The 22,811-nt window shown below is 31.9% G+C and overlaps 1 protein-coding gene across 3 annotated transcripts in view; it reads left to right on the plus strand.

The window, feature by feature from the left end:
- The window catches only part of LOC118199130 (uncharacterized), a 201,428-nt gene extending 180,360 nt beyond the window's left edge, over window positions 1-21,068 (plus strand). For all 3 annotated transcript variants that reach the window (XM_085821777.1, XM_085821778.1, XM_085821779.1), the window contains 3 exons: window positions 8,401-8,499; window positions 16,660-16,794; window positions 20,038-21,068. In XM_085821777.1, the coding sequence (XP_085677903.1) occupies window positions 8,401-8,499; window positions 16,660-16,782 (222 nt within the window). In that variant the 3' untranslated portion in view covers window positions 16,783-16,794; window positions 20,038-21,068. The remainder of the gene's footprint in view (window positions 1-8,400; window positions 8,500-16,659; window positions 16,795-20,037) is intronic.
- The last annotated feature ends 1,743 nt before the right edge of the window (window positions 21,069-22,811 follow it).

Below are 22,811 nucleotides of genomic sequence, written 5' to 3' on the forward strand. Positions count from 1 at the left end.
TTCACGAGGCAATGCATAAAATAGGGAACTAATGACTTTGCTAAAATGTATTTATGTGTTAACCTAGGTATGCGCATACATGCAGCAGGTGAGTGTAGATTCCCACTGTCAGATTTGATGGTCAGTAATGTTTGTTTTCATTGCAGAGTGCACTTTTCCCCCTTGTAGGCAATCATAATGGGGCTGTGAAGTTTTCCCACTGAAATATAGAAATTTGTATTCCATGAAGTTGTACTTCATAAATGGTCAAATTATAGATTAAAATTTGTACTGATGCTAAATTTTGCAGTTCTCTGATTTTTTTTAACAAAACAGATTGCTGTGTGTGTAGGAAAATAGCAGTGTTTGCAATGTGAAATTTTTGTAGTTCTCTGTTGCTTTTTGAATCAAAAATGAATCACTGGGTACATGAAAAAACAAAAGCACCAAAGAAATTTCTTCAGAAAGCTGAGTGTTTTGTTGTGGATGTTTCTTGCTTTTTAATTTTATTGATTCATTCCTCTTTTATAGTATTTTTAGTATGCCAGAATTTTCAAAATTGCTGTTGTCTTTTACATATTAGCTTGGAAAAAAATTAGTCACCAATAAATTGGCATCTTTTGGGGGGAATGCGAATAATCAGAAAGTATCCATTATATATCTCTATGATAAGTGTAGATACATTATAAGTTTATGTGTAACATAACTACTGATGTTAATTTTTTGAAACAAAACTTGTTTCTCAAATGATATGCCAATTTTTTCCCTGTAAAATCATTTTTGCCATCAAGTTATACCTAAATATCTAACTAAATTTATTTAAAAATTTTTATATTCTAAATTTTCTTTTGCAATAACAGAACATACCTCACAGCATATAAATAATGCTGCTTTTGGACGATTCTATGTGTTTTGGCAGAATACCAGCCAAGCTTGCGTTTAAAACAGTCGAACTATAGGAGACTCTTAGGCCATCTCCTAGGGTGATCTCCCACAAAATTGAGGCAAAGAACTAACCAAATATTTTGAAAATATCCATTGTGTAAGATCTCAGATGGTAAGGGGCATCAGATAGTTCAAAGATTTACTTTTATGTGATTCTTGCACTGGTAACAGTTTTACATATTTTAGTAAAAACTGCTGAATCTTGTCGATTGATTTTCCAGATAAGGTTTTTCATGAAATCAGAGGGCATTAATTATTTCCTGCAGTTTGTAGCATTTATGTATATTCATATAATGTAAATCATTTATAACACAAACTAGTATTTTATATCCCATTTTAGATATATCAGTCAGGTTTGTCATAGATATATAAATACTATAAAAGCACCCACGATGACCTCACTGAAGGAAATTCTCATTGACAACTTCCAGGGCACCTTCAATGACTGGATGAAGCATTGGCAACAGTGTATCGAAGCAGAGAGAGAATACTTTGAAAAGTTCTGAAAAGATTGTAAACTGAATTTGAATAAATGATTTTTAAAAAATCATTCCGGGGACTTTTGGTACAAACCTGTATCCAAACAAAATCTGAGGTGTGAAATCATTGTGTCTTTGGCAATTCCAGAAATTTTTAGATTTTAAATCATCAGTTTAATTCTAGTAAAATGATTTGTAGACATGGCAAGATTAGGGCTTCAGTTATTGTTTAGGTCAGATAGAAAAATGGTAATCCCCACAACCACTCAAGAACCCAAAGTGTGATCCTGGTGAACATGAGTTCAAACTAAATCAAAATGGTTTAGACATTGGACATCCAAATTTTTGACTTTTTACTACATATAAATAGAGAGAGAGAGAGGGTGAAAGTTTTTATTTAGTATTTTTTAACGTAAAATTAGGCATGAAAAAGTTATTAATTCAAGACTCGCATTTATCAAATTTTTTATTACAGAAGCATATACTGAGTTGTTCAGAAAATAATTTTTTTATGAAAAAAAATTTTTCTTATAAATACTTCCCCCCCCCCATAAAATGACCATTTTGGCCAATATTTTTTTCTGACTGTAGCATGATTCCACACTCATAAAATTCTGCTCTGTGCTTACGAAAACGTGATCCAAGCATTTTCGGATATCCTCATTTAATGTAAATGCTTTACCATTTAAAATATTTTGTAAAGACCAAAACAAGAAACAATCTGATGGTAGGAAATCTAAAGAGTATGATTTACATAGGTAACACATACCATTCAAGTTTAGCTTCTGACAAGTTAGGCTGGCATTATCTTGGCTAACAGTCACAAGTCTGGTATTTATTGGGCTATATAAAAATTCTCCACAGTTTTTTGGTACATTATTGACAAACATTTTCTTTATTGAAAATCAATTTTAATCAAGTACATATTGGCCATTATTATCTATGACCTTTTGCCATTTTTCGGGCAGCTTCACAATTCTATTGGTGTAGAACTTCTGTATTTTATCATCCAAAAACTTGACCAAGTGATTTTCAGCGGAGCTTCAGTCAACCAATTGTTTACTATCAAAAGAGTTTTACATAGACCAAAACAAATGGTAGTCAGAGGATGCAAGGTCCAGGATATGCAGTGAATGCATCAAAACTTCTCAATCAAGTTCCGTCAGTTTGTTCCGAGTCATCAAAGATGTGTGTGGCTGTGCATTATCATGATGGAACACAACTCTCTTTCTGTTGGCCAATTCTGGTGGCTCTTTCTGAATTGCTTCGTTTAAACATTCAACTTGTGCTCAGTACATGGCCGAAATGATGGTTTCGCTATATTGCAGTAACTTGTATTAGATGTTTCTTTTCCAGTCCCACCAAATACTCAGCATAACCTTGTTTGGTGACAATCTATTTGAAGTCGGTTGTGTAGGGTTACCAGCCTTTGACCATGTCACTTGCATTTGATATTCTTGTATTTCACCCATTTTTCATCGCCTGCAATAATTTGCTTCAAAAATGATTCCATTTCATTGCGTTTCAGCAGCATTTCACTGATGGTAATTCAATCGATCAAAATTCTTTGTGTTAATTCATGTGGCACCCAAACATCGAACTTCTTTTTTGTAGCCTGCTGTTTTCAAATGATTCCAAACTGTCCTGTGGTTAATGTCTAGTTCCTGACAGCTTGTGCTCGTCTTGCTCCACCAGTTGCAAAATTTCATCAATATTTTCAGTGACTGTCCTACCAGAGCAAGGTGCATCTTTAACATCGAAATTTCCAGAACAGAATCAAACAAATCACTCCTAGGTCCTTTATTCAGACACAGAATTCTCACCGTACACTTCACAAATTTTTCGGCATGTTTTTGCAGCATTTTTACCTTTTCTAAAGTAAAAAAGCATCACATAGTGTATTTCTTCAGATATTTCACTCATTTTCAAATCAATATAACATTTTACATGAGCAACGAATTAGAAAACTATCTTCACAAACAATGGAATCTGAATGTCACCTTTTAAGCACATGTTTCTTTGAGACAATCGGGCGAGTGTTGCCAAATATATAGGCATCAACACCATCTAGTGGCAAAATTTAATGTGTCAGAGACTTTTTAACTGACACATAATCTCTGCTTCACCGCAGAGACTTTTTAACTGACACATTAAATTGTGTTCAGTCTGGCATTATCGTGGAATCATGGTGAAACTTTGCATCTTTTCTGTTGATCATTTCTGGCCTTTTCTGGCAGATGGCTTCAGTTAATGTGGTCATTCGATGGCAGTACACTTTAAATGAGATGTGAAATAGTCTGGTAGAAGCTTAAAAAAAATTCTGAAAGTTTTCATATTTTATATTACATCCAAAGGAACTTTTTTTAATGTTTTGCATATTACCTTTATTTATTAAATACAGTCAAAAGTCTTTAATCCGGACCTCAAAGCAATGCGTTTACGCATGCGCATAATACGTTTATACATGCGCGTTTAATGTATAACAGACGGTATAAGCTAAGCTAAAATTATCTAATTATCTATTTCAGTTAATGTTGCAGATTGTGTTATTCCTTAATCTTCTAATTAGATCCAGCTTATTATTTTTTGCAGACTGTTAGAGCAATTTTATAAAAGTAAGCTTGACCTTTCGATTATGTCAAAAAGAATTTCCGATTCTGGAGCTGCCAAAGGATCTACAAAGCGAAAGCATGTTTCGATGTCCATCAACAAAAAGTGGAATTGCTGCAAAAAATCGATAAAGGCATATCCTTTGTTTCTCTAACCATTCCGAAATCTGTTTATCAATCTCACGCTGCTCTGGGAGGGAGGACGTCGCCGCACGCAATGAACTGGAAGTTAGCTTCAGGGGAGATGTTTTTATTTTATTCGGCTTATAATTCCTTACTAAATGTAATATTTCATCTCGATGCACTGATGTGCTCACAAACAGCTGTACAGCTTTGATATGATTTAAATCAATTTCCTTGTCATTATAAATATCACGAATACACATCAAGTAGTTTTCTGGTTGCAGTTTCCTAATTTCGACTATGCGTAATATATGCTTTACCCATGCGCGCGTTGAAAGAAATGTTTAATAAAGTAAACAAATAAATATCAAGCTTTTTTTGGGGGGGGGGAAATTTTGATACCCTTTGGATCATAATTGCTCTTTATTTTATAAATTGCGATTTCATATTTTTAATTTTATAATTTCTGCATGCCATCTTACCAGATTTAAACTGATGATCTATAATCCGGAATCACCGAAGTCCCAACGAGTCCGGATTACGGACTTTTGACTGTATCATGTTCTTCACATTTAAATCGCATAAAATTCAATTCAACAGCAATATCACAAAATATTTAAAAACAGCATATCTTTAGAATTTCTGATAGACAGTCTTGCCTGCTGGAAATAAAATGTTTCTTTTTTTATGCCATATTGCCATTACTTGCTTTGAAATTGTTAAGTTTGTTAATAAAAAATTCCTTAAAATTCTACAAAATATGAAATAGATCATAAAACAAATTTGAAATTCAAAATTTGGTCTTCCAGGTGCATATGTTCAGGTGAAGGATTATGTTATTAAAGATTTGATGATTCTAGATCATGAAGAAATATACACACATTCATGCAGATTCTTCATTATTTAATTTCCTTAAATATAATACAGGGCAATAATATTTGGTGGTAGCAATTTAAAAAGTAATTCGCCATTTTTAGTGAAATTGCACAAAATGCCATTTTGAGACTAAAAGCCCTTCTGGGCTACCACCTTTTTGGGCATTTAAAAAAAAAAAAAAAAAAAAAAAAAAAATCATACCAAACAGAGAGTAATCTCTCCCCCCCCCCCCGCGTGTGTGTGTGTGCTTATAAGCAAGCCTTTTATCATTGCCAGCTATGATTCATTTCTTTATATATATATTGAAGAATAAAGCACACAAATGTCAATGTGACAGAGCAGTTCTCTCTCTTTTTTTTTTTTTTTTTTTTTTTTTGTTTGTTTGTTTGTTTGAAAGCACTTGGTTTTTCTCTAAATTACGTATAAAAGAAAACCAAAGTCATTTCTCGAGCGCCACTACGTGTCATCTGGCGTATATTTGCCAGTGAATATAAAGCAATATGAAAGTTGTTATTTCATTTGTCTCTCCGCCGAGTGCAGGTCACATGCTTTTGAGAATTAGTTTTAGATATTGTGAATTTTTTTTTTTTAGTTATGTTTGCAAAAAAGATAAAATACTCATGTACTTTTTAAAAATTGTACACAGATGACTTTCCTTCTATAATTTCCTTAAAGAAACGTAATACATGTGTGATGTGTACCATTTGTCATTGCCATTTCTTTTCTTTTTTTTTTTTTTTTTATTTGTCGTGGTGGAAGGACTGATGTTCTCAAACATGTGCATATGCAAAAATATAAAGATAATGTGAGTTGTATTGGAACAAAAAATTACATTTCTCTATGGAAACAAGGAACAAGACTGTTATTCTTGCAGAATGCCTCTTCTGTACCTTTTTACTGGAGCACAAACTGTTACTGTGTGTATTGGATCATGCTGCAGCTTTATTTTGAAAAATGTTTCTTAGAAATAAAATTGATATGAAATACTGAAGTGCAAAGACAAAAACGGCTACAGTTGTTAAAGAAATGGGTATGAGAAATAAATCTTCAGTTATTAATTGCATTAAAATATCTCCATTCTGCCTCTATACTGATGGATGCAATAATACCAATGCAAATCTGTATGCAATTGTCATCGTTTCTTTTTTTAATACAGTCTTGAGAATTTTGGTGTAGTTACTTTCTGCTCCATTTTAAAAAAGGAGACTCAACAGGTTGTCACGTTGCACAGCTGATTATTAAAACTTTAAAATCAATTGCAAGTTCTCTGGATAATTGCTCAGCACTTGGTGTCAACAGTGCACCACGAATGGCGGTGTTTCAGGCATTTTAAAAATGGAAAATTCACATTTTCAAATTATGAGGTGCACCTTTAACCTCTTAACTTTAGCAGCTGAAAAGGAGGCAGCTTCTTTACCAATAAATGTGGGCGAACACATTGTTGATATGGATTATTATGTCAAAAAGAGGTTTAAAAGGAAGAAAAAATTAAAACAATTCCAACAGCTGCATTATACTAAAAAAAAAGAATTTTAAATTACGTGTGTACACATCGGCTATCGTTAAAGAAATTGTTTATCTAGAATCCCCGACCAATGGAACCTACTTTTTGTATTTTTTAAGGAAGAAGTTAATTCTTCTAGAATTAAGATAAAAGGCTCTATTGAAAGTTAAAATACCTAAATTAACTAGTTTCTCTGTTAAAAATACGTGTGAGAAAAATAAATTGATTTCTGCACATGTGAGCAATTTAATTGGCAATTCTCAAAATAATACTACAAAATATAAGAACAGAGATACAGAGCTCTCAAAATAAAAATGTTTTAAAAAAAAATCCTCAATGGGGAAACATTTTCTGATTTCTGTAAGTTTATCTTGTTAAAAATGGATATTTATGTTTTTGTCTTCAGACCATAACACAGCTTTTTGCACTTTTGTGCACTCCATTGTGCCATTATTCGATGTTCATAACTCAGTTCCATCATGCAGAATTCCTTTAATTCATGTTTTGAAATCAATGATTAATAATCTGTTCAAATACATTTTGTCAAAGTTTGTAAAACCAACCTTTGTCTTCTAATTCTGTATATCATTTGATTTATCGTAAAATAAAAAATCAGGAGAAAGGTGAAGATTTAGTATAAGGACTGCAATCGAGAAAGTAGTGGAAATTCAGAGGAAAGCAAAAATAAGTTTTATTTCCACAGAAGAAGCCACTTCTGTCAAATATGTGATTACATATACTAACATAAAATTTCCAGTCAATATTGAAGTGATTTTATGTGCCGAAGTTGCAGATGGTCTAGCAAATGTATTAGATAAGATATTTTTAAATAGATTTTCAGTTTTACTTTATTTAGTTATGAAAGAGGATGATATTGTTGTTGCATCTGATAAACTGCAATCACAATTTTGGAATTTACAATTAGAAAACTCTTATAAAATTATAAAGCCAGCCAGGATTGATACCCAGTGGAGTTAATTGGAGAACTGAAAGGTGCTGATGGAATTTTAAAGTATATTGAATTGTCTAGAGCAAACCCTGGGGAATCCTACAATTCTCCAAAGTAATGCAGAGTACGAGAGGATTTTCAATTTTGTTACTAAAACAAGGATTAAATTCAGATCCAGTATTGGCAATGACACATTAGAAAAACTTTTATTAACAAAAGCAGGCCTGTGTGGCTATTGCTGCAAACACAATTAGGAAGTTTCTTTCTTAATGAAAGCAAAATCGGATAATATACAGATAATAAAAATGTTTTTTTATGTGTAAGTATTTTTGTACTATTTGCATTTAAGAATTACTAATTGATCTTTCATATATTAATTAGTTACTATTTCAAGTTAATTCATTATTGAAAAATATTTTTTTTCTTTTAAAAATATTTTTATCATTTAAGAAATATTTTTGCCATTGAAAAAATTCTGAATTTTGACTGCCATAGGTTAGCAAGCATGAGAACATAATGTGCTTTGAAATGAAACCAATTAATTTTATTTCACAGTCTCTCGGCAATTTCACATGTTGTTATTCAGTAATAAGCTTCAATCTGTACCTTTATTTTGTCTTTATCAGCTTCAACTATGATTTTATGATTTAGCGTGAAGTTAGCTGGTTAAGAATACTATTCCCTCTAGTTGTTTAATAAAAAAACTTTTTGATCAATTTAATAATAAATCACAGTTTTTCATTATTTTATGAGAAGTTTAAATAATTATGATGACTACAGAATTTTTTAGAAAACTACAAACAAAGTAATATTTTATTTCTTAATTCTGTAAAAAACCAGTGGTAAATTTTTAAAAGGTTTGCAATATTTTTATATTTTATAAAAAAGTAATATTCATTGTGTGCATTGTATTTAAATTTATAATTGATATTATAGGTTGAGAATATGAAGCACATCACTCGAAAATGGGCTGATGATGCTGAAGTAACTCATTGTACAGCATGTGGCAAGCTTTTTACTGTTACTATTCGAAAAGTAAGTTGATCTGAATTTAATGTACCATAATTGAATTTCAGAAATTTAAAATCAGAAATTATTATGTTTGGATTTTTATATTTAATACAGAAGTTTAAGATCAATGTAAACTTTGCCAGCATTTTAAAATTGTAAACTATAAAAATTCCCAAAAATTCAGTAGGTGAGGAAAATAAGGAGTATTACATTAATGTTTCATAAATGTGATAATTATCATAAAAAATAAATAAGAAAAAGAATCATTTACAATAAATTATTAAAACATATCCAAATTGCAGCTTATAGCCACAGGCAACTCTTCTGTGATTAAATGTGGCTCACACTGTAAAAAATAGTAATTTTATTTTAGTGTATTATTTCAATTTCAAACAGAACCACGCTATGATATGCTCTTTTTTAACAATCAAGCAATTACATGTTTTATTTTTAAGACAGGTAAGGGCTATGAGGACAGCAGGAAAGACAAATACATATACTGATACTAGTAGTAGCATGCTTTATCTATGAAGTACGACGGCTATTCACAAAGTAACTTATATTTCGCTGCTGAGCAGCGAAAGATAATGCTAGTATTCCCATCTTGGTATTAGAATGTCTACTGAATGCCTATGCATCTGGTTGTAATCAATGACGGCACATATTGCCTCTGCTTTGTTCACTGTGAGTGTTAAAAATGTGTGTGGCAATAAAAAATCCCCCTGGTTGGGAAGTGCGATCAGTGATTAGACTTTTGTTCGCAAAACGAATTGAAATTTATCAGGAACTTTGTATGGTGTATGGAAACCACGTAATGAGTGAAGCCAGAGTGAGACAATGGTGCACCAAGTTTTAAAATAGCCTCATAAATTTTCACAAGGAAGCACGAAGTGACCAGCTGAGCATTGTTAATGCTGAAAGATTCATGAAATCCAGCACTTAGCAATTTCAGAACTCTCACTAGAGTTTCCTCAAATTTCACGAACTTTGTTGTTTGGTGTTGTGACGCTATCACAAGTTTTGTTCCATTTGGGTAACCCAAACCGTTGGGTACTCAAAAAGCAGCGCATGGTAGCAACTTTGACATTTCTCAAGGCGTACCACGAACAGTGAATCACTTCTTAATCATGTCGTAACAGAAGGCGAGACTTGAGTTTCGTCACTTGTGAGACACTTGTGTGTGCCTGGCTTGCAACACAGCGCATTGACAATGACAAGGAACTGCATGCAGGCATCCATGCATGGTTGAAGCCTCAGGTGGCAACATTCTATGACGATGGAATTAATAAGCTGTTGTACTATTATGATAAGTGTCTTAATTTATATGGAGATTATGTAGAAAAATAGCTGAATAATATAAATGTAAGTAATAAAAAATTTTTATTTTCATTTTTTTTCCTAAAATGTAAGTTACTTTCTGAATAGCCTACATACATCTTCTCAAGCACAATAGTCCCTTACAGGCTTTGGCTGCCTCAACTGTTCATTCCTTCCAGTGCCTTCTACCTGCAGCTACTCCTCTCTAGTATTTAATTTTCAAAGTATTTAAATCCTTTTTCAATGTCATCTAACCATCTAGGCAGTGGTATTCTTTTAGCTTGGGATCCCTCAGGCTTCTGAATGTCAAAATCATAGTGGAATTATCTTTTGGACTTCTCGAAACATAGCCCAGCCATCTTAATCTATTACTACAGATGACTTGTATTATTTATGGTTGCTTATAAAGCCTGTACAGTTGAAAGTTATATCTTTCTGTCCAATGCCCTTCCTGTACTGGGCCAAAAATTGCTCTTAGGAGCTTTCTTTGAAACATGTTCAGTGCATGCTGTGTGTGTTTATTTATAGTCCACATTTCACTTGCATAGAATAAAACAGGTAGGTATTAGTGTCTTATATATTCAGTAATTTTGTTTTGTGATTTATAAGATTATATCTTAATTGTCTTCTTAGCCCAAAGAAGCATTCATAATCTGTTTTAATTCTATCATCAATGTCTGCTCTTAACTTATTTTTGTCATTTATTATAGTGCCTGGGTATTTAAATTCTTCAGCCTTTCCAAAGACATAATGCACATTGGGTTATCACCAGGGCTGTGGAGTCGGTAGGGAAAATGACCGACTCCTGGAATTTTAATGACTCTTGACTCCAACTTCGACTCCTTCATATATATGTAAACATATACACATGGGTACAACTTTTTTTTTTCAATATAAAAGAAGTAATAGATGCTACAGAAAAAAATTGATGCATAGCATATTTTTATATTAATTAGCATTTATTATGAATTGGAAAAACTGGCATTAGTAATTTTTAAGAAACGGTAAAACTTTGGCAAGATCCTCTTTGTTAGAGGACCATAGATCCGATTTGATAAACTTCAGATCTGAGAAGAGGCTTTCCACATTGACTTGAGTAAGAAGAAGAGCTGTTTCCTTTAACTTTTCTGGATAGATTTTTATAAGTTCTAAAAGAGGTGTCTTGCAAGAGCAATCATATTTCTCTATTTCCTTCAAAGGCCATGTATAAATCTCATTTGTATTTTTTCATTTTTATATCTAAAGGCTCTTGGTTATTTATTTTCATTTGCTTTGCCTTAGCCTTTTCAATATTATCCAAATATTTTTCAAAATCTAATTAATCATTGGAAGATGATGATAGAGACTCAGTTACAATATCTGCAGTTTGACTGTCCTGTTTCAAATTCTCCAGTTGTTCTGATAATAATTTCATTCTTAATGAAAGTTCAAAGATGGCTTTCTTTGCCTTTTTAATTTGTTTGTCATCCAACAAAATTCAGCGATTTGGATCTACATATATTGAACCCATCATGATCTTATTGTCTAGCAAACTAGTTTCTCTTTTCTTCATTGAAGAAATGATTCCTTCTGCAATAAACCCTCCATTTCAGAAAGAACAAACATCACATTCTTCCAGTCTTGCCTCTTGTTAATTCTTCAGATTGTAGCTTTTTGATGGCTATATACGGTATAGAAGGAAGAGTTTCCAATTCTGCAAGATCATTCTACAATCTTTCTGTTAGTGAAACATTAGGGTTATCAATATCTTCTAACATTCTCATCTCCTGTTAATTCTTCAGATTGTAGCTTTTTTATGGCTATACACGGTGTTGAAAGAAGGGTTTACAGTTCTGCAAGATCATTCCACAGTCTTTCTGTTAGTGAAATATTAGGGTTATTTACATTTTCTGAAAAAGTTCTTAATCCTGACAACCACTATATCATTAAATATGTACTTCTCCATTGCATTGCTCCTTTTCCTGCTTGCTCCCATCAATTTTGGGAGTTCCTGCTACTTACCTAAATTCGCTAATGAGATTAGTAACTAAATGAATCAGTTTAATTAATAATGGCAAATATCATGTCCATCTTGCTCCCTTATATTTATTTACTAATATGTCAATAAAATAGAAAATAACTATTTATTAATGTATATAGTTCATAAATAAAAATATTAACTCAGTTTGTCATTAATTTTTTTTTTCAATTCACTTTAATTTCATTTCAAATTCAATAAAATTTCACTGTTCAATAAAAACTGGAGTCGGAGTGGACGTGTTTTTTAGCGACTCCGGCTCCACAGTCCTGGTTACCACAGAGGGTATAATTTCCATGAATTTTTAGTCCTACATATCACCTTACCAAGTATGGCTTTAAGTTAAATTAATAAGCTTGGTGTGGATTCCAAACTCCACCATTGCTTCAAATAGCTTGTCTCTCTTAATATTGTCATATGCTGCCTTGAAATATGTATAAATCGATGGTAAATTTAGAAGTCAAACAACAAGATAAAAGTGGTATTCCTTTCTGCCGTATTGTATCAAATTAGGTACTTCCTTGTATCAATTAGCTAAATATTTAGTTTCTAGATTTTCAACTCTATTAGACAATAACATTTACACCATAAAAATTCAATAGAGTTTGTAAAATAGGTTAAGAACATTTCTCCTGCAAATTTACTCGTGGTTTCTTTGATGTAAAATCATTATTCACCAATGTTTCAGTGGAAAGTGTATTAAGATGTCTAGAAACTAGACTTCGCGAATTTCATTTCTTTTGCATCGAAATTGATGAGCTAATTTCTCTCACTCAAGTCTGAAACAAACGCATTTTGTTTTCCAAAATAAATATTACAAGCAAACTGAGGGATTAGTCATGGGAAGCCCCCTCAGTTCCATCCTGTCTGCTGTCTACATGCATTATTATGAATCAAAATTGTTTGAAACTTTAAACTTCCCCGTATGGTTCCGCTATATAGGCGATACTTTTACCCTGTTGGAAGGTAATAAAGTTCTTTCAACAATAAATTCCATTGATCCTGCTATTCAGTTCACTTTTGAACTTGAGACACTTAACACATCCCAACTTCAGTACTACAGTTTACTGTAAACCTTCATCGGTTTGCTTCCACCACACTTCAAGTCTTGTCATCCAACTAAACAAAAGTTAGCTTCATTTCATTCCTATGTTTTCCGTGCTCTTCAAGTTTGCTTCTCCAAACTATCCCTTGATGAAAAAACTAAATTATTTAAAAGCAATAGCTATTGGCTGGGGTTTTTCACCCAACATTATTAATCAAGCAGTTAAAAAAATTCTCATCTCAACACACAGGCACACTCTTATTTTAGGAGATTATAAAAATTCTGTTTGTCATTCCCTTCTTTCCATCAATTAGCTATAAAGTTGCACGTATTTTACAGAAATTTAACTTTCGGGTCGTTTATTATCCCATCAATAAAATTCCAAGTTCCGTACTCAAGGACCCCATTCCGGATATAAATTCCTGGGGTATTTACAGGATTCCTTGCCAGTGTGGTTTAATTTACATAGGCCAAACTAAGAGAGCCTTAAAATTTCACATTAAGGAACATGAGGCATATGTTAGAAAAAAAGGAAACTCAGAAGTCTTCTGTTGCCCAACATTATTGGTCCAAAAATCACATTTTCAATTTTTCTGCTGCCAAAATTATTCAAAAAACATCTTCCATTGGTGAACTGGATTTTCTAGAGGCATTTCGCATTCAAAAAAGTCTCTCTGTTCTAGTTAACAACCCTAATTTTTATCCATCTTTGCCTTCAGCCTTTAAAGAAATTATGTTTTAGTTCTGGTTTCATTAACAGATGGTGCCAGTAGCTTATCTCCTGTCCAGGCTTTCTTATCTTATCTCATTCATTTGCACTTTTGCAGCTGAGGTTGATGGTTGGGTAAAACCATTGAAACTAGTCCTGTGAAAATTTGAAAATATAACATTGATTTTTGTTGTTTGACTTCTAAATTAATATATGTTCGGCATGTTATTGTATCTTAAAGATGGTAAATTTTGATACTGTATTCTTCAGTTTTTTTCAAGTATTTGTCTTAAGGCAACATTTTCATCAGTAGTAGATCATTGGGGTCTAAACCCACATTGATAGTTTTCTTTCACCTTATCAACAAAGGGTAGCAGTCTTCCATATAATAGATTAGAGAATATTTTGTATGCCATATTTAGAAGAGTAATGCCCCTGTAGTTATGGCATTCAAGTTGATCTCGTTTTATAAAATTATGGCAATGGAGCCTTTTTCTTATTGAGTATTTTCCCTGAATTCCAAATATTGATCATAATATGAATGGCATTGATAAACACTGGTTCATCAATCTTTAGTACAATCTTTAGATGGTATACAGTCAGGACGAGCCAATTTGTTGGCTTTAAGTGTCTTAATTGTCAGCAATTTGTGCATATACCTTAAGATACTAAGAATGGTAGAGACTCATTTCCATAAATTTGGTTCTTCAAAAATTCCAAGGGAGTCAACAGTTTCATTTCTCCTTTCTAATAGATCTTGAAAATATCCCTTCCATACATTCACCTCATGAAGTTCACCCACAAGTTTTCCATTCTTACTTCTACATTTAATAGTTATTGTTTATATTCTTTTCTTATATTATTGATTAGTTTATAGAACCTCCTGATTCTCTCTGGTTATTCAGGTTCTCTTAAGTTTTTTAACATTTCCTCTTGGAAGCTCTTCCTCTTGGAATGCTCTTTTCTTTTTTTCATGTCATTTCTTTTCTGTTCTCTTCATATCCCTATATCTCTACATAATTTCTGGTGTAGTGTTTCTGTATGATCATCCTAGAAGCCTTGTTTATTTTTTCAGTGGCTTCTTCGCACTCGATAACAAGCCATTCATTTCTTGTACTCAGTTTTAGGCTTGGAATGAAAATCATTGGAGTGTATTATTCAGTGATGCTATGAATATATTTAGATGTTACATGTACAAGGAAAAAACTATATCTTTTGATTTAGTTCACATTTAATGATTATTTAATATCATTAGGATTAATTTTAATCTCGTATATTGGTACTCATGTTAGTTGTATTAAAAAAAATCATCAAGTAACTTAAATCATTTTCTGCTAACAGTAGCCTGCATATATCGCATCATAAACAGCTATGCAATCTGTAATACTCATAATGGCAAGGCTGTGCATGATGCTGAATTTGAGCATATACCTTCAGATTTTTTAAACAAAAAAAGATAGTTTTGAACATGAGGAAAGCAATAGTTATCTGAACAGAACTGTTGTTCTCCCCATTTACACTGCTATCCGTTTTTGCTTAACATTGGAACATTGCACAAATTCGAGGCCCATCAGTGGCCGAATATTGGGAGTTCAGTCCTAGGTGAAAGGGCTTAACTGCATACTGGATTTTCCTGGCTTTCTGCATATATAAAGTGAACACAAACCAGTTTCCCTCAAAAGTTTCTCGACCAAAACTTTCCTATCTTTAGGCAGATTGCCCTAACATGCTTTGCCATATTCAGATAATTTAGCCTAACCTGAACAAAATCAGCCCTGCGCATGTTAAACATTATATATTATATGATGCATTGTGGTTATTGCAAGTTCAGTCCCCCCCTCCATGAAGTTTTACATATCCATAAAGTTGTTGCTATCTATTAGATTTCTCACCAAAGTTTATATCTGGTGCTAAGTAATATCCTGTTGACAGAAAAGTACCTAGTTTTCTTATATGTAGGTGGAATTTCTTCACAAACCCTCTTTCCTATCTCTGTTGCTTTAGAGGTAAGAATTAAAGAAATCACTATTTTCATTTATGATAGAATATATTTCAAATCAGTCTTCACATGAATGGAAAGCTTTCTATGGAACTGGAAAGCCCACTTTTATTTCTTTTGCAATTTATGCCTATTAAAATCACTTGACACTTGAAGGGCCCAGTGCCACATTTTTTTAATTTTCACAAAATGAAAAAAAAAATTTTTTTTTTTAATTCAGTTTTTTAACTTATGTTCTAAACATTTATCCTGATTAAAAGAAGTAGTAAAAGAATTTTCTTACGGCTACTTCATGCAAAGTTTTTTTTTTTTTCTTTAAAAATCCAAAAAAGACTCATGAACACAAAATCTACCATCTTCAGTTATAATCTGAATTAGGAAGAAATTGGGTGGGAGGGGCTTTCTATCTGAAAAAAAAATGTGTGCATTACATCATATAAGAGTTTGAAATTTGTATCTAGTAGGAACGTATGTTCATAAATACAGTGATGCAAGAAGAGCAAGCTTTATCTGTTAATATTTATGCTAAGTAATCACATTAATTATGAAGCACAATGTCATTGACAAATTTCTTAAAAACATTTTTTTTTTTTTTTTTTTTTTTTTTTTTTTGTAAAGTTGTAAAGCAGTTTTTATTCAAAAATTGTTCTCTCTCTTTTAAAATAGTATAAATATCTAGTTGCGGCTCTTGGTACATGTGGCTTTTCAATTTTTTTTTTTTTTTTTTTAAATATTATTATTATTATTTTTATTATTATTATTATTATTATTATTATTTCAGCCTGCAGTTTCTTCTGACATGAAGTTTATCTATTCATGAGTTATAAGGAAGAGCAATACTTTAAGAATAATATATAAAATCCTAAGTGTATAGTTTCAAAATTTGATAACTTTTACTTAACTGTTCCGTTGTAAAATGAAGGCAAATATTTTTTAAATTTTAGTTATAAAGAAATGCTGTTAAAAATAAGTTTAGAAATTAATAAAATGGATTATTCTTATGATATCTGTCTATAATAAGTTATTATGAAATATTGTTAGCTTATTTAAATTTATCATTATTTAGGTATTAATTATTACTGCTATTTTAATCATAGCATCATTGTCGAAATTGTGGTAATATCTTTTGCAATGAATGTTCTGCCAAAACTGCTACTGTAGCATCATCAAAGAGGCCTGTACGTGTTTGCGATGTATGTTATATTGAAGTTACAAAATAAATTGTTTAAGAGGTAAACTATTTTTTTCATTCATCTTATAGTTTCATATTTTGTATGTTTAAGATGTATAGCTTTTAAGACAGATCAAAATTTGTAGGCATAATATTCATTGTTTTGTTGTATGCATTGTTTATATTGTATGTATGTTGATAAGTCAAGTTTTTTGGGGTGAGAGGAGGGGGAAAATATATAGTGTTAACATTTTTTTAGTTACCGTAGAAACGTAAAGTAATATTTGCACCATGACAGGTGGATTGGCTTTATCAGTGATAAACATGTGTCACTTGTAATTAGCATATAGATTGAAAATACATTCCATGATTTACATATTTATTCACATGATACACATTCTGTGGGCAAGTTCTTGTACACTGACTACCAATAAGTATTTGGACACCTATGCAAATGACAATATCTGCGGTCCTAAGGTATGTCACGGACTCCGCCAGTATAGATCGTGTAGGAAACAGCATCGGCTTTAGTCGCATGCAAGATGCCTCGTAGTTTGGAGCTCTCTGATTTCGAGAAAGGTATAATTATCGGGTATCACAAATGTGGACAATCCTTAAGGGACATATCTAGCGATCTGAAGTACCCAAAATCGACAGTGGCCTATGTGATTAAGAAGTGGAAGGTGAGCGTTGATTGTCGGAATGTGCCCCCAAGTCAGCAGACCAACGAAACTGGGAGATAGAGACCGACGAGTGCTGTCCAGAGAAATTAAGAAGAACCGCATCCAACTGATGGCCCTCATCCATGAGGAGTTTCAGCCGGCATCCGGGAGTATTGTTTCAATGAATACCATCCCTAAGGAAGCACATCTGCTTGGTTTTCATGGTCGTGCTGCTGCCCATAAGCCTTTGATCATAAAGTCCAAGTCCAACCACGCTGCTCGGTTAATGTGGTGGAAAGCACATCGAAATTGGACCGTAAATCAGTGGAAACGGGTTCTTTGTAGTGACGAATCAAGGTTCTTTGGAGTGACGGATGGCAAGGTCTGGGTCTGGCGTCTACCTGGAGAACGTCTCCTGCCAGAATGCATTGTGCCAACAGTCAAGTTCGGCGGAGGTGAAATTAGGGTCTGGGGATGTTTCTCCTGGTATAGGCTGGGACCCTTGGTCCCCATTCATGGTAAGCTCAACTCCGATGTCTACTGCACTATTTTGGATGACAATGTGCTTCCTACGCTGTGGCAGTTTTACGGGTTGGACCTCTGTTACTTTCAGGACGACAATGCCAGTTGTCATGTTTCGACGTTAACCAAGGCTTGGTATGTTGCCAATGGAGTTCATCGAATGGACTGGCCTGCCCAGAGACCAGACCTGAACCCTATTGAGAACCTCTGGGACGAGTTGCATCGCCGAATTCAGGGGTGCACTACCCGTGCAAAATTGGTGAAGAAACTTCTATGTCTTCTCCAAGCCAAGTGGAAGAAAATACCACTAGCTGTCATACAAAGACTTGTGGAAAGTATGCCCCGGAGTGTCCGCGCTGTAATTACCTCTCGTGGAGGCTCTACCAACTATTGATTTTTAATAAAGTTAGTTTTTCTTTTCTATCACAGGTGTCCAAATACTTATTGGTAGTCAGTGTATTGAGATTCATCACAAATTGTTCGAAGTGGCAATAGCTCTAGGTGCTGTTGGTGCCTATTCAGCACTAGGTCATAATAAAATATTGTGTGTAGTTTGAGAATGAAGATCATGAAGAACCTCCTGAAAATATTTTAGTGGGATCTGTAGAAGCATCCTTAGTCCAAATCAAACATCCTTTAATTTCCATATATGTTCTCGTTTAAGAAAAAATGGGCAAGAAGATAGTATCATTCTGTTGAGAAAATCAGAACTGTAGTTAAGAAGGGTTAAAAAAAATTTAATAGAAATTCTTGTAGCAAACTGTAATAAATATATTTATTACAGTTTGCTACAAGACAACTAGTGACATGATGTTTGAACAATCTTGATGATTATCCAAAAAAGTAGTTTTGTGGCTTACTTTTATGTGAATGCCCTTGAACATCATTTATAGTGAGTGTGTCCATCTGTCCACCGAAGCATTTACCTGACTTTATTTATACAATTTTTCGCCATAGACTTATACTGCCTATTACAAAAATGATGCAGCAATTTATGTTATGACATTATTAAATTTAAAGAAATCAGTTCGTCTATATATTCCTTCATTATATACAAGTTTATTTATATATTTAGGAAGATTTTGTACTCATGAAAAACAAAACACAAAGTTGTGACTCCAACAAAATATGATTGAAATATTTAAAAATATGCAATGTCTGACTGTTTTAAATTTGCATTGAGAGGTCAGTTTATAAATAAATTAGTATAATTCCAGGTTATTGTTTTTTTTTTTTTTTCCTTGTAAATGCCATTCAGTGATATTCTTTTGTGATTTGTTAGTGTTTTTAATGTATAATTTTATTTAATTTGGTTATCCCAGAAGAATTTCACACAACTAATTAGTAAGTTTTCAAAGTCTAAAAATATGTTGTTAATCTTAAAAAGTATTTTTTACTTCAAAATCGTAATTTAGTAATCATTATAAAAATTCATTAAATACAAATATTTTTCATTTTTAGTTAGTGCAAATAATACTATGAGTAATCTGCGTGGCAATACTGAAGCCTGCCTTTGTTTCTCAGAACAGAAATTCTATAGGAATCTGTAAATAAGATCTCGATTTTGAAAAAATTATATTAATAAATAATTTTCTTAATAATCTGCATAGAAATGCTCATTCCTAAATCTCTTAACACTAAAAAAAATATAATTTAGAAAAATTATATTTTTTTTTAATTATGTGCAAATGCAAAAACTTTGTTCTTCAGTGTGGGAACAACCCTTGAATATAATTCTGAATTTTAATACCAGGTGTATCGGTGAGGTAATTACTGTTGTATGGGTGTCAAGCATTTTTTTTTTTTTTTTTTTTTTTCCTGCAGAGTTCAAAATTTCCCTAAATATAAGTGTAGGGATTGGAAAAACATATAAAAAGTTAGATTTCATATTTTATACAAAATGTTTTTTTTTTAATTTAAAAATAATGAAAACCTGAACCTTTGCATCATTTAAAATATTTTTATGACTGGAAGTATGTGTATATGAATAATAATTGTAAAAAAAAAAGCCTTATGTGCATGATCTATATTTAAGTGGTTTTATAATCTTATCTGATGTTTTGATATATAAGATTATCATATGACTAACCACTTAAAATTACATTATCAATCTATTACAGGATTCATTGGGAACAAAAACGGAATCGAGCCAAGGTGCATTTCAGTATTATGAGATGCTTTTGAGAAAATGTGCCAGAGATGAGGTCAGTAAAACTCATAATTAGTTTTACTGAACTTCTGTTGTTATTTTGGAAAATAATTACATGATGTTGTATCTGGTAGCTTTTTTTCATTATCTTTAATACCTATATCTAATGTGATGTAGTTATTGTAACTGCTATTTGACTAAATGTTTTGTAATGACTGCCTTTTTTTAATGTATTTAAATGAATATTTTTGCATTGTTCAGATTTCCATGTTTTATAAAGCACATCGTGATCATAAAAGTAATTTATTCTATTTTTTATTATTAAATTTTAAATTTTATTTTTGTTGGGTATTTTGTAAATAAAAATCAATATAAGTGATTTATGTTTGATTGCATATGTATTAAATGTACTTTTATTATAACTACTTGTAGTAAAATTGGACTTCTATAGTGAACTTGAATTTAATCAAATATTGATTTAAATGTAGATGTACCATATTATTGCTGTTGATACAGATATATGTCGAAATATTTTACTCTTGTCTTATTAAGTCATTAATTTTTATAATGTGTAAATTAGATATAATATTTGAAAATTTATAAAACTAACATTTTTCAATTACCGTGGTAAAATCTTATCACTATAGCAGGATAATGTATTGATTTAAACCTATAGTTTTCCCTGTGTTTCAGTCTGTCATTGCAAATTAACAATGTAATCTTGTTAAAGTTTTCTGATTAGAATAGATAGATATTTTTGTGATTCTAAGTTGATGCTTTTCCCCCCTAATATTTTTCTATTATTCGATTATAATTCTTATATTTTTCTATTATTTGATTATAATTCTTATACATACAGAGATCAAATAAAGTATTTAAATTTATTGATAATTGTTTCTTTAGATAAATAAAAAAAAACCATACATGGAGTGAAATATATTTTAATTAAGTATAGTGTTTTATTTTGAATTTATATGTAAATAAAGCAGTTTTGTAATCTTTTCTCTTGTTGTTTTTTCCCTCAAAAGTGTAGATTTAAAGATATGATTAGTCAAAAATGAAACATTTTAAATTGATACTAAAATATAATAGATGTATATACTGGAATGCATGTCTAAGATATGGTAGATCCACCTCTGTGTCACAGATTGCTGACACAATCCAAATTCTCTACGTTCCTTTGATTATGACAAAATACATGAGGGCTATCTGACTAAAGACAGGGATACTTTCTAAGAAAAAATGCTTCATATCCATGTTACTTGGAGAAAACCATGAAAATGTGCATGCAGCCAACCTTTTCACCAGTGTCTTATCTACTTGACTATCTTATCTGCTTGATTACTGGTGGTCACATCTCCTGAAATAGTTTGTAGACACTTAGCACCATGTCTGCTGAAGAATTATCAACAAATTTATAATATTTATTAATGGGAACATTTGCTTCAAATAAAACATTGCAAGGTATCCAATTTTTATAAGATAATGTCAAGATATGATGAACAAGAAAGACACTTGATTCTATATTTGGATGAATGTTCTGCTGACAATAATGTAATGATTGAAGCTGTGTGTCACTAGTCGCTATATTGTCAGGGAAAAAAACAAAAACAAATACATCCAGCCAATACAAATGATATGAATCAACATATGTCTGAAAAGATGTTAACATAACATTTAGTGATTAATCTAAATTTTTTTCACAATATGAGCACTAATCTTGGACTGGACAGTGACTTTGATGCTACAGTTAACACCTGTTTGCTATATATGATGTTACTTTTCCACCCTCTGTTCTCCTGAGATTCTTGGAAGGAAGAATATTGTAGTATAACATTTGATCATATAGATAGTAAATATAAATATTTACTTTAACAACTTGCTTTAAGATGCCTTACAGCTTTAAAAAAACTGGCTTTTATCTCAAATCCTGCTTGGTAATTCACTAGACTTCAGAGACACCCTGCTTCAAAATCCAAGTTAATGTCTACATTTTAATTTAGTTTAATATAAAAATTTAATATTACTGAAGAACCTATCACCAATTTCCTAATGCCTTTTCACTTAAAATATACCAACTTTCACTCAACTGCAATTTCCATAATAACACATTTTGCCTTACAATAACATCTCATAATATTGTTTATTTACACACAGTAAATTTCCTTTTCACTTCAAATTCATTAATTTTTAATTACATTCAGCCAATTATCTGCACATATTTAATGCATATATATGTACATCATGTTGCTATTATTTGCCCTATTCCAAAGTTTTTTTACTGTTTACAGTCTTTTAAAATTAAGAAAACTGGAGAGAAATACAAAATAAATTTTGCAGAACACATTAAAGTTCATAAACAAAAGGCATTCCACCTACTGTTTATAACTCAGAATCCTCACCTCAGGTAAAGCATATTAGAAACTTTATAACTTTATGTATAGGCATAAAAATGAAATAAGGTTTCATTTGAATAGAAATAAACAAATTTTTCATAAGCTTTATTCTGTATTTTGGTTGCTGTTCGAGGTCGTCATTGAAGGGTCTTTTTCTTTTCCCCTCTTGCTTGTGCAACCTCTTTGATGTACAGTGATACTGGTTGTCTTGGCCTTTTCTCCAGCAATGTCGCTGGAAGTTTGACTGGTTCCAGGGTTGTTGCATTTCTTCTCCTGACAAGGCTAGTCTCGGAATCTCTAAGATCACCATGAAACTCCTTTGTCTTCAGATTGCCTTAATCTTTTCTTC

Source organism: Stegodyphus dumicola, chromosome 8, assembly GCF_044657685.1.
Source record: "Stegodyphus dumicola isolate Sdum_Otavi_A_Nest chromosome 8, ASM4465768v1".
Classification (NCBI taxonomy): domain Eukaryota; kingdom Metazoa; phylum Arthropoda; class Arachnida; order Araneae; family Eresidae; genus Stegodyphus; species Stegodyphus dumicola.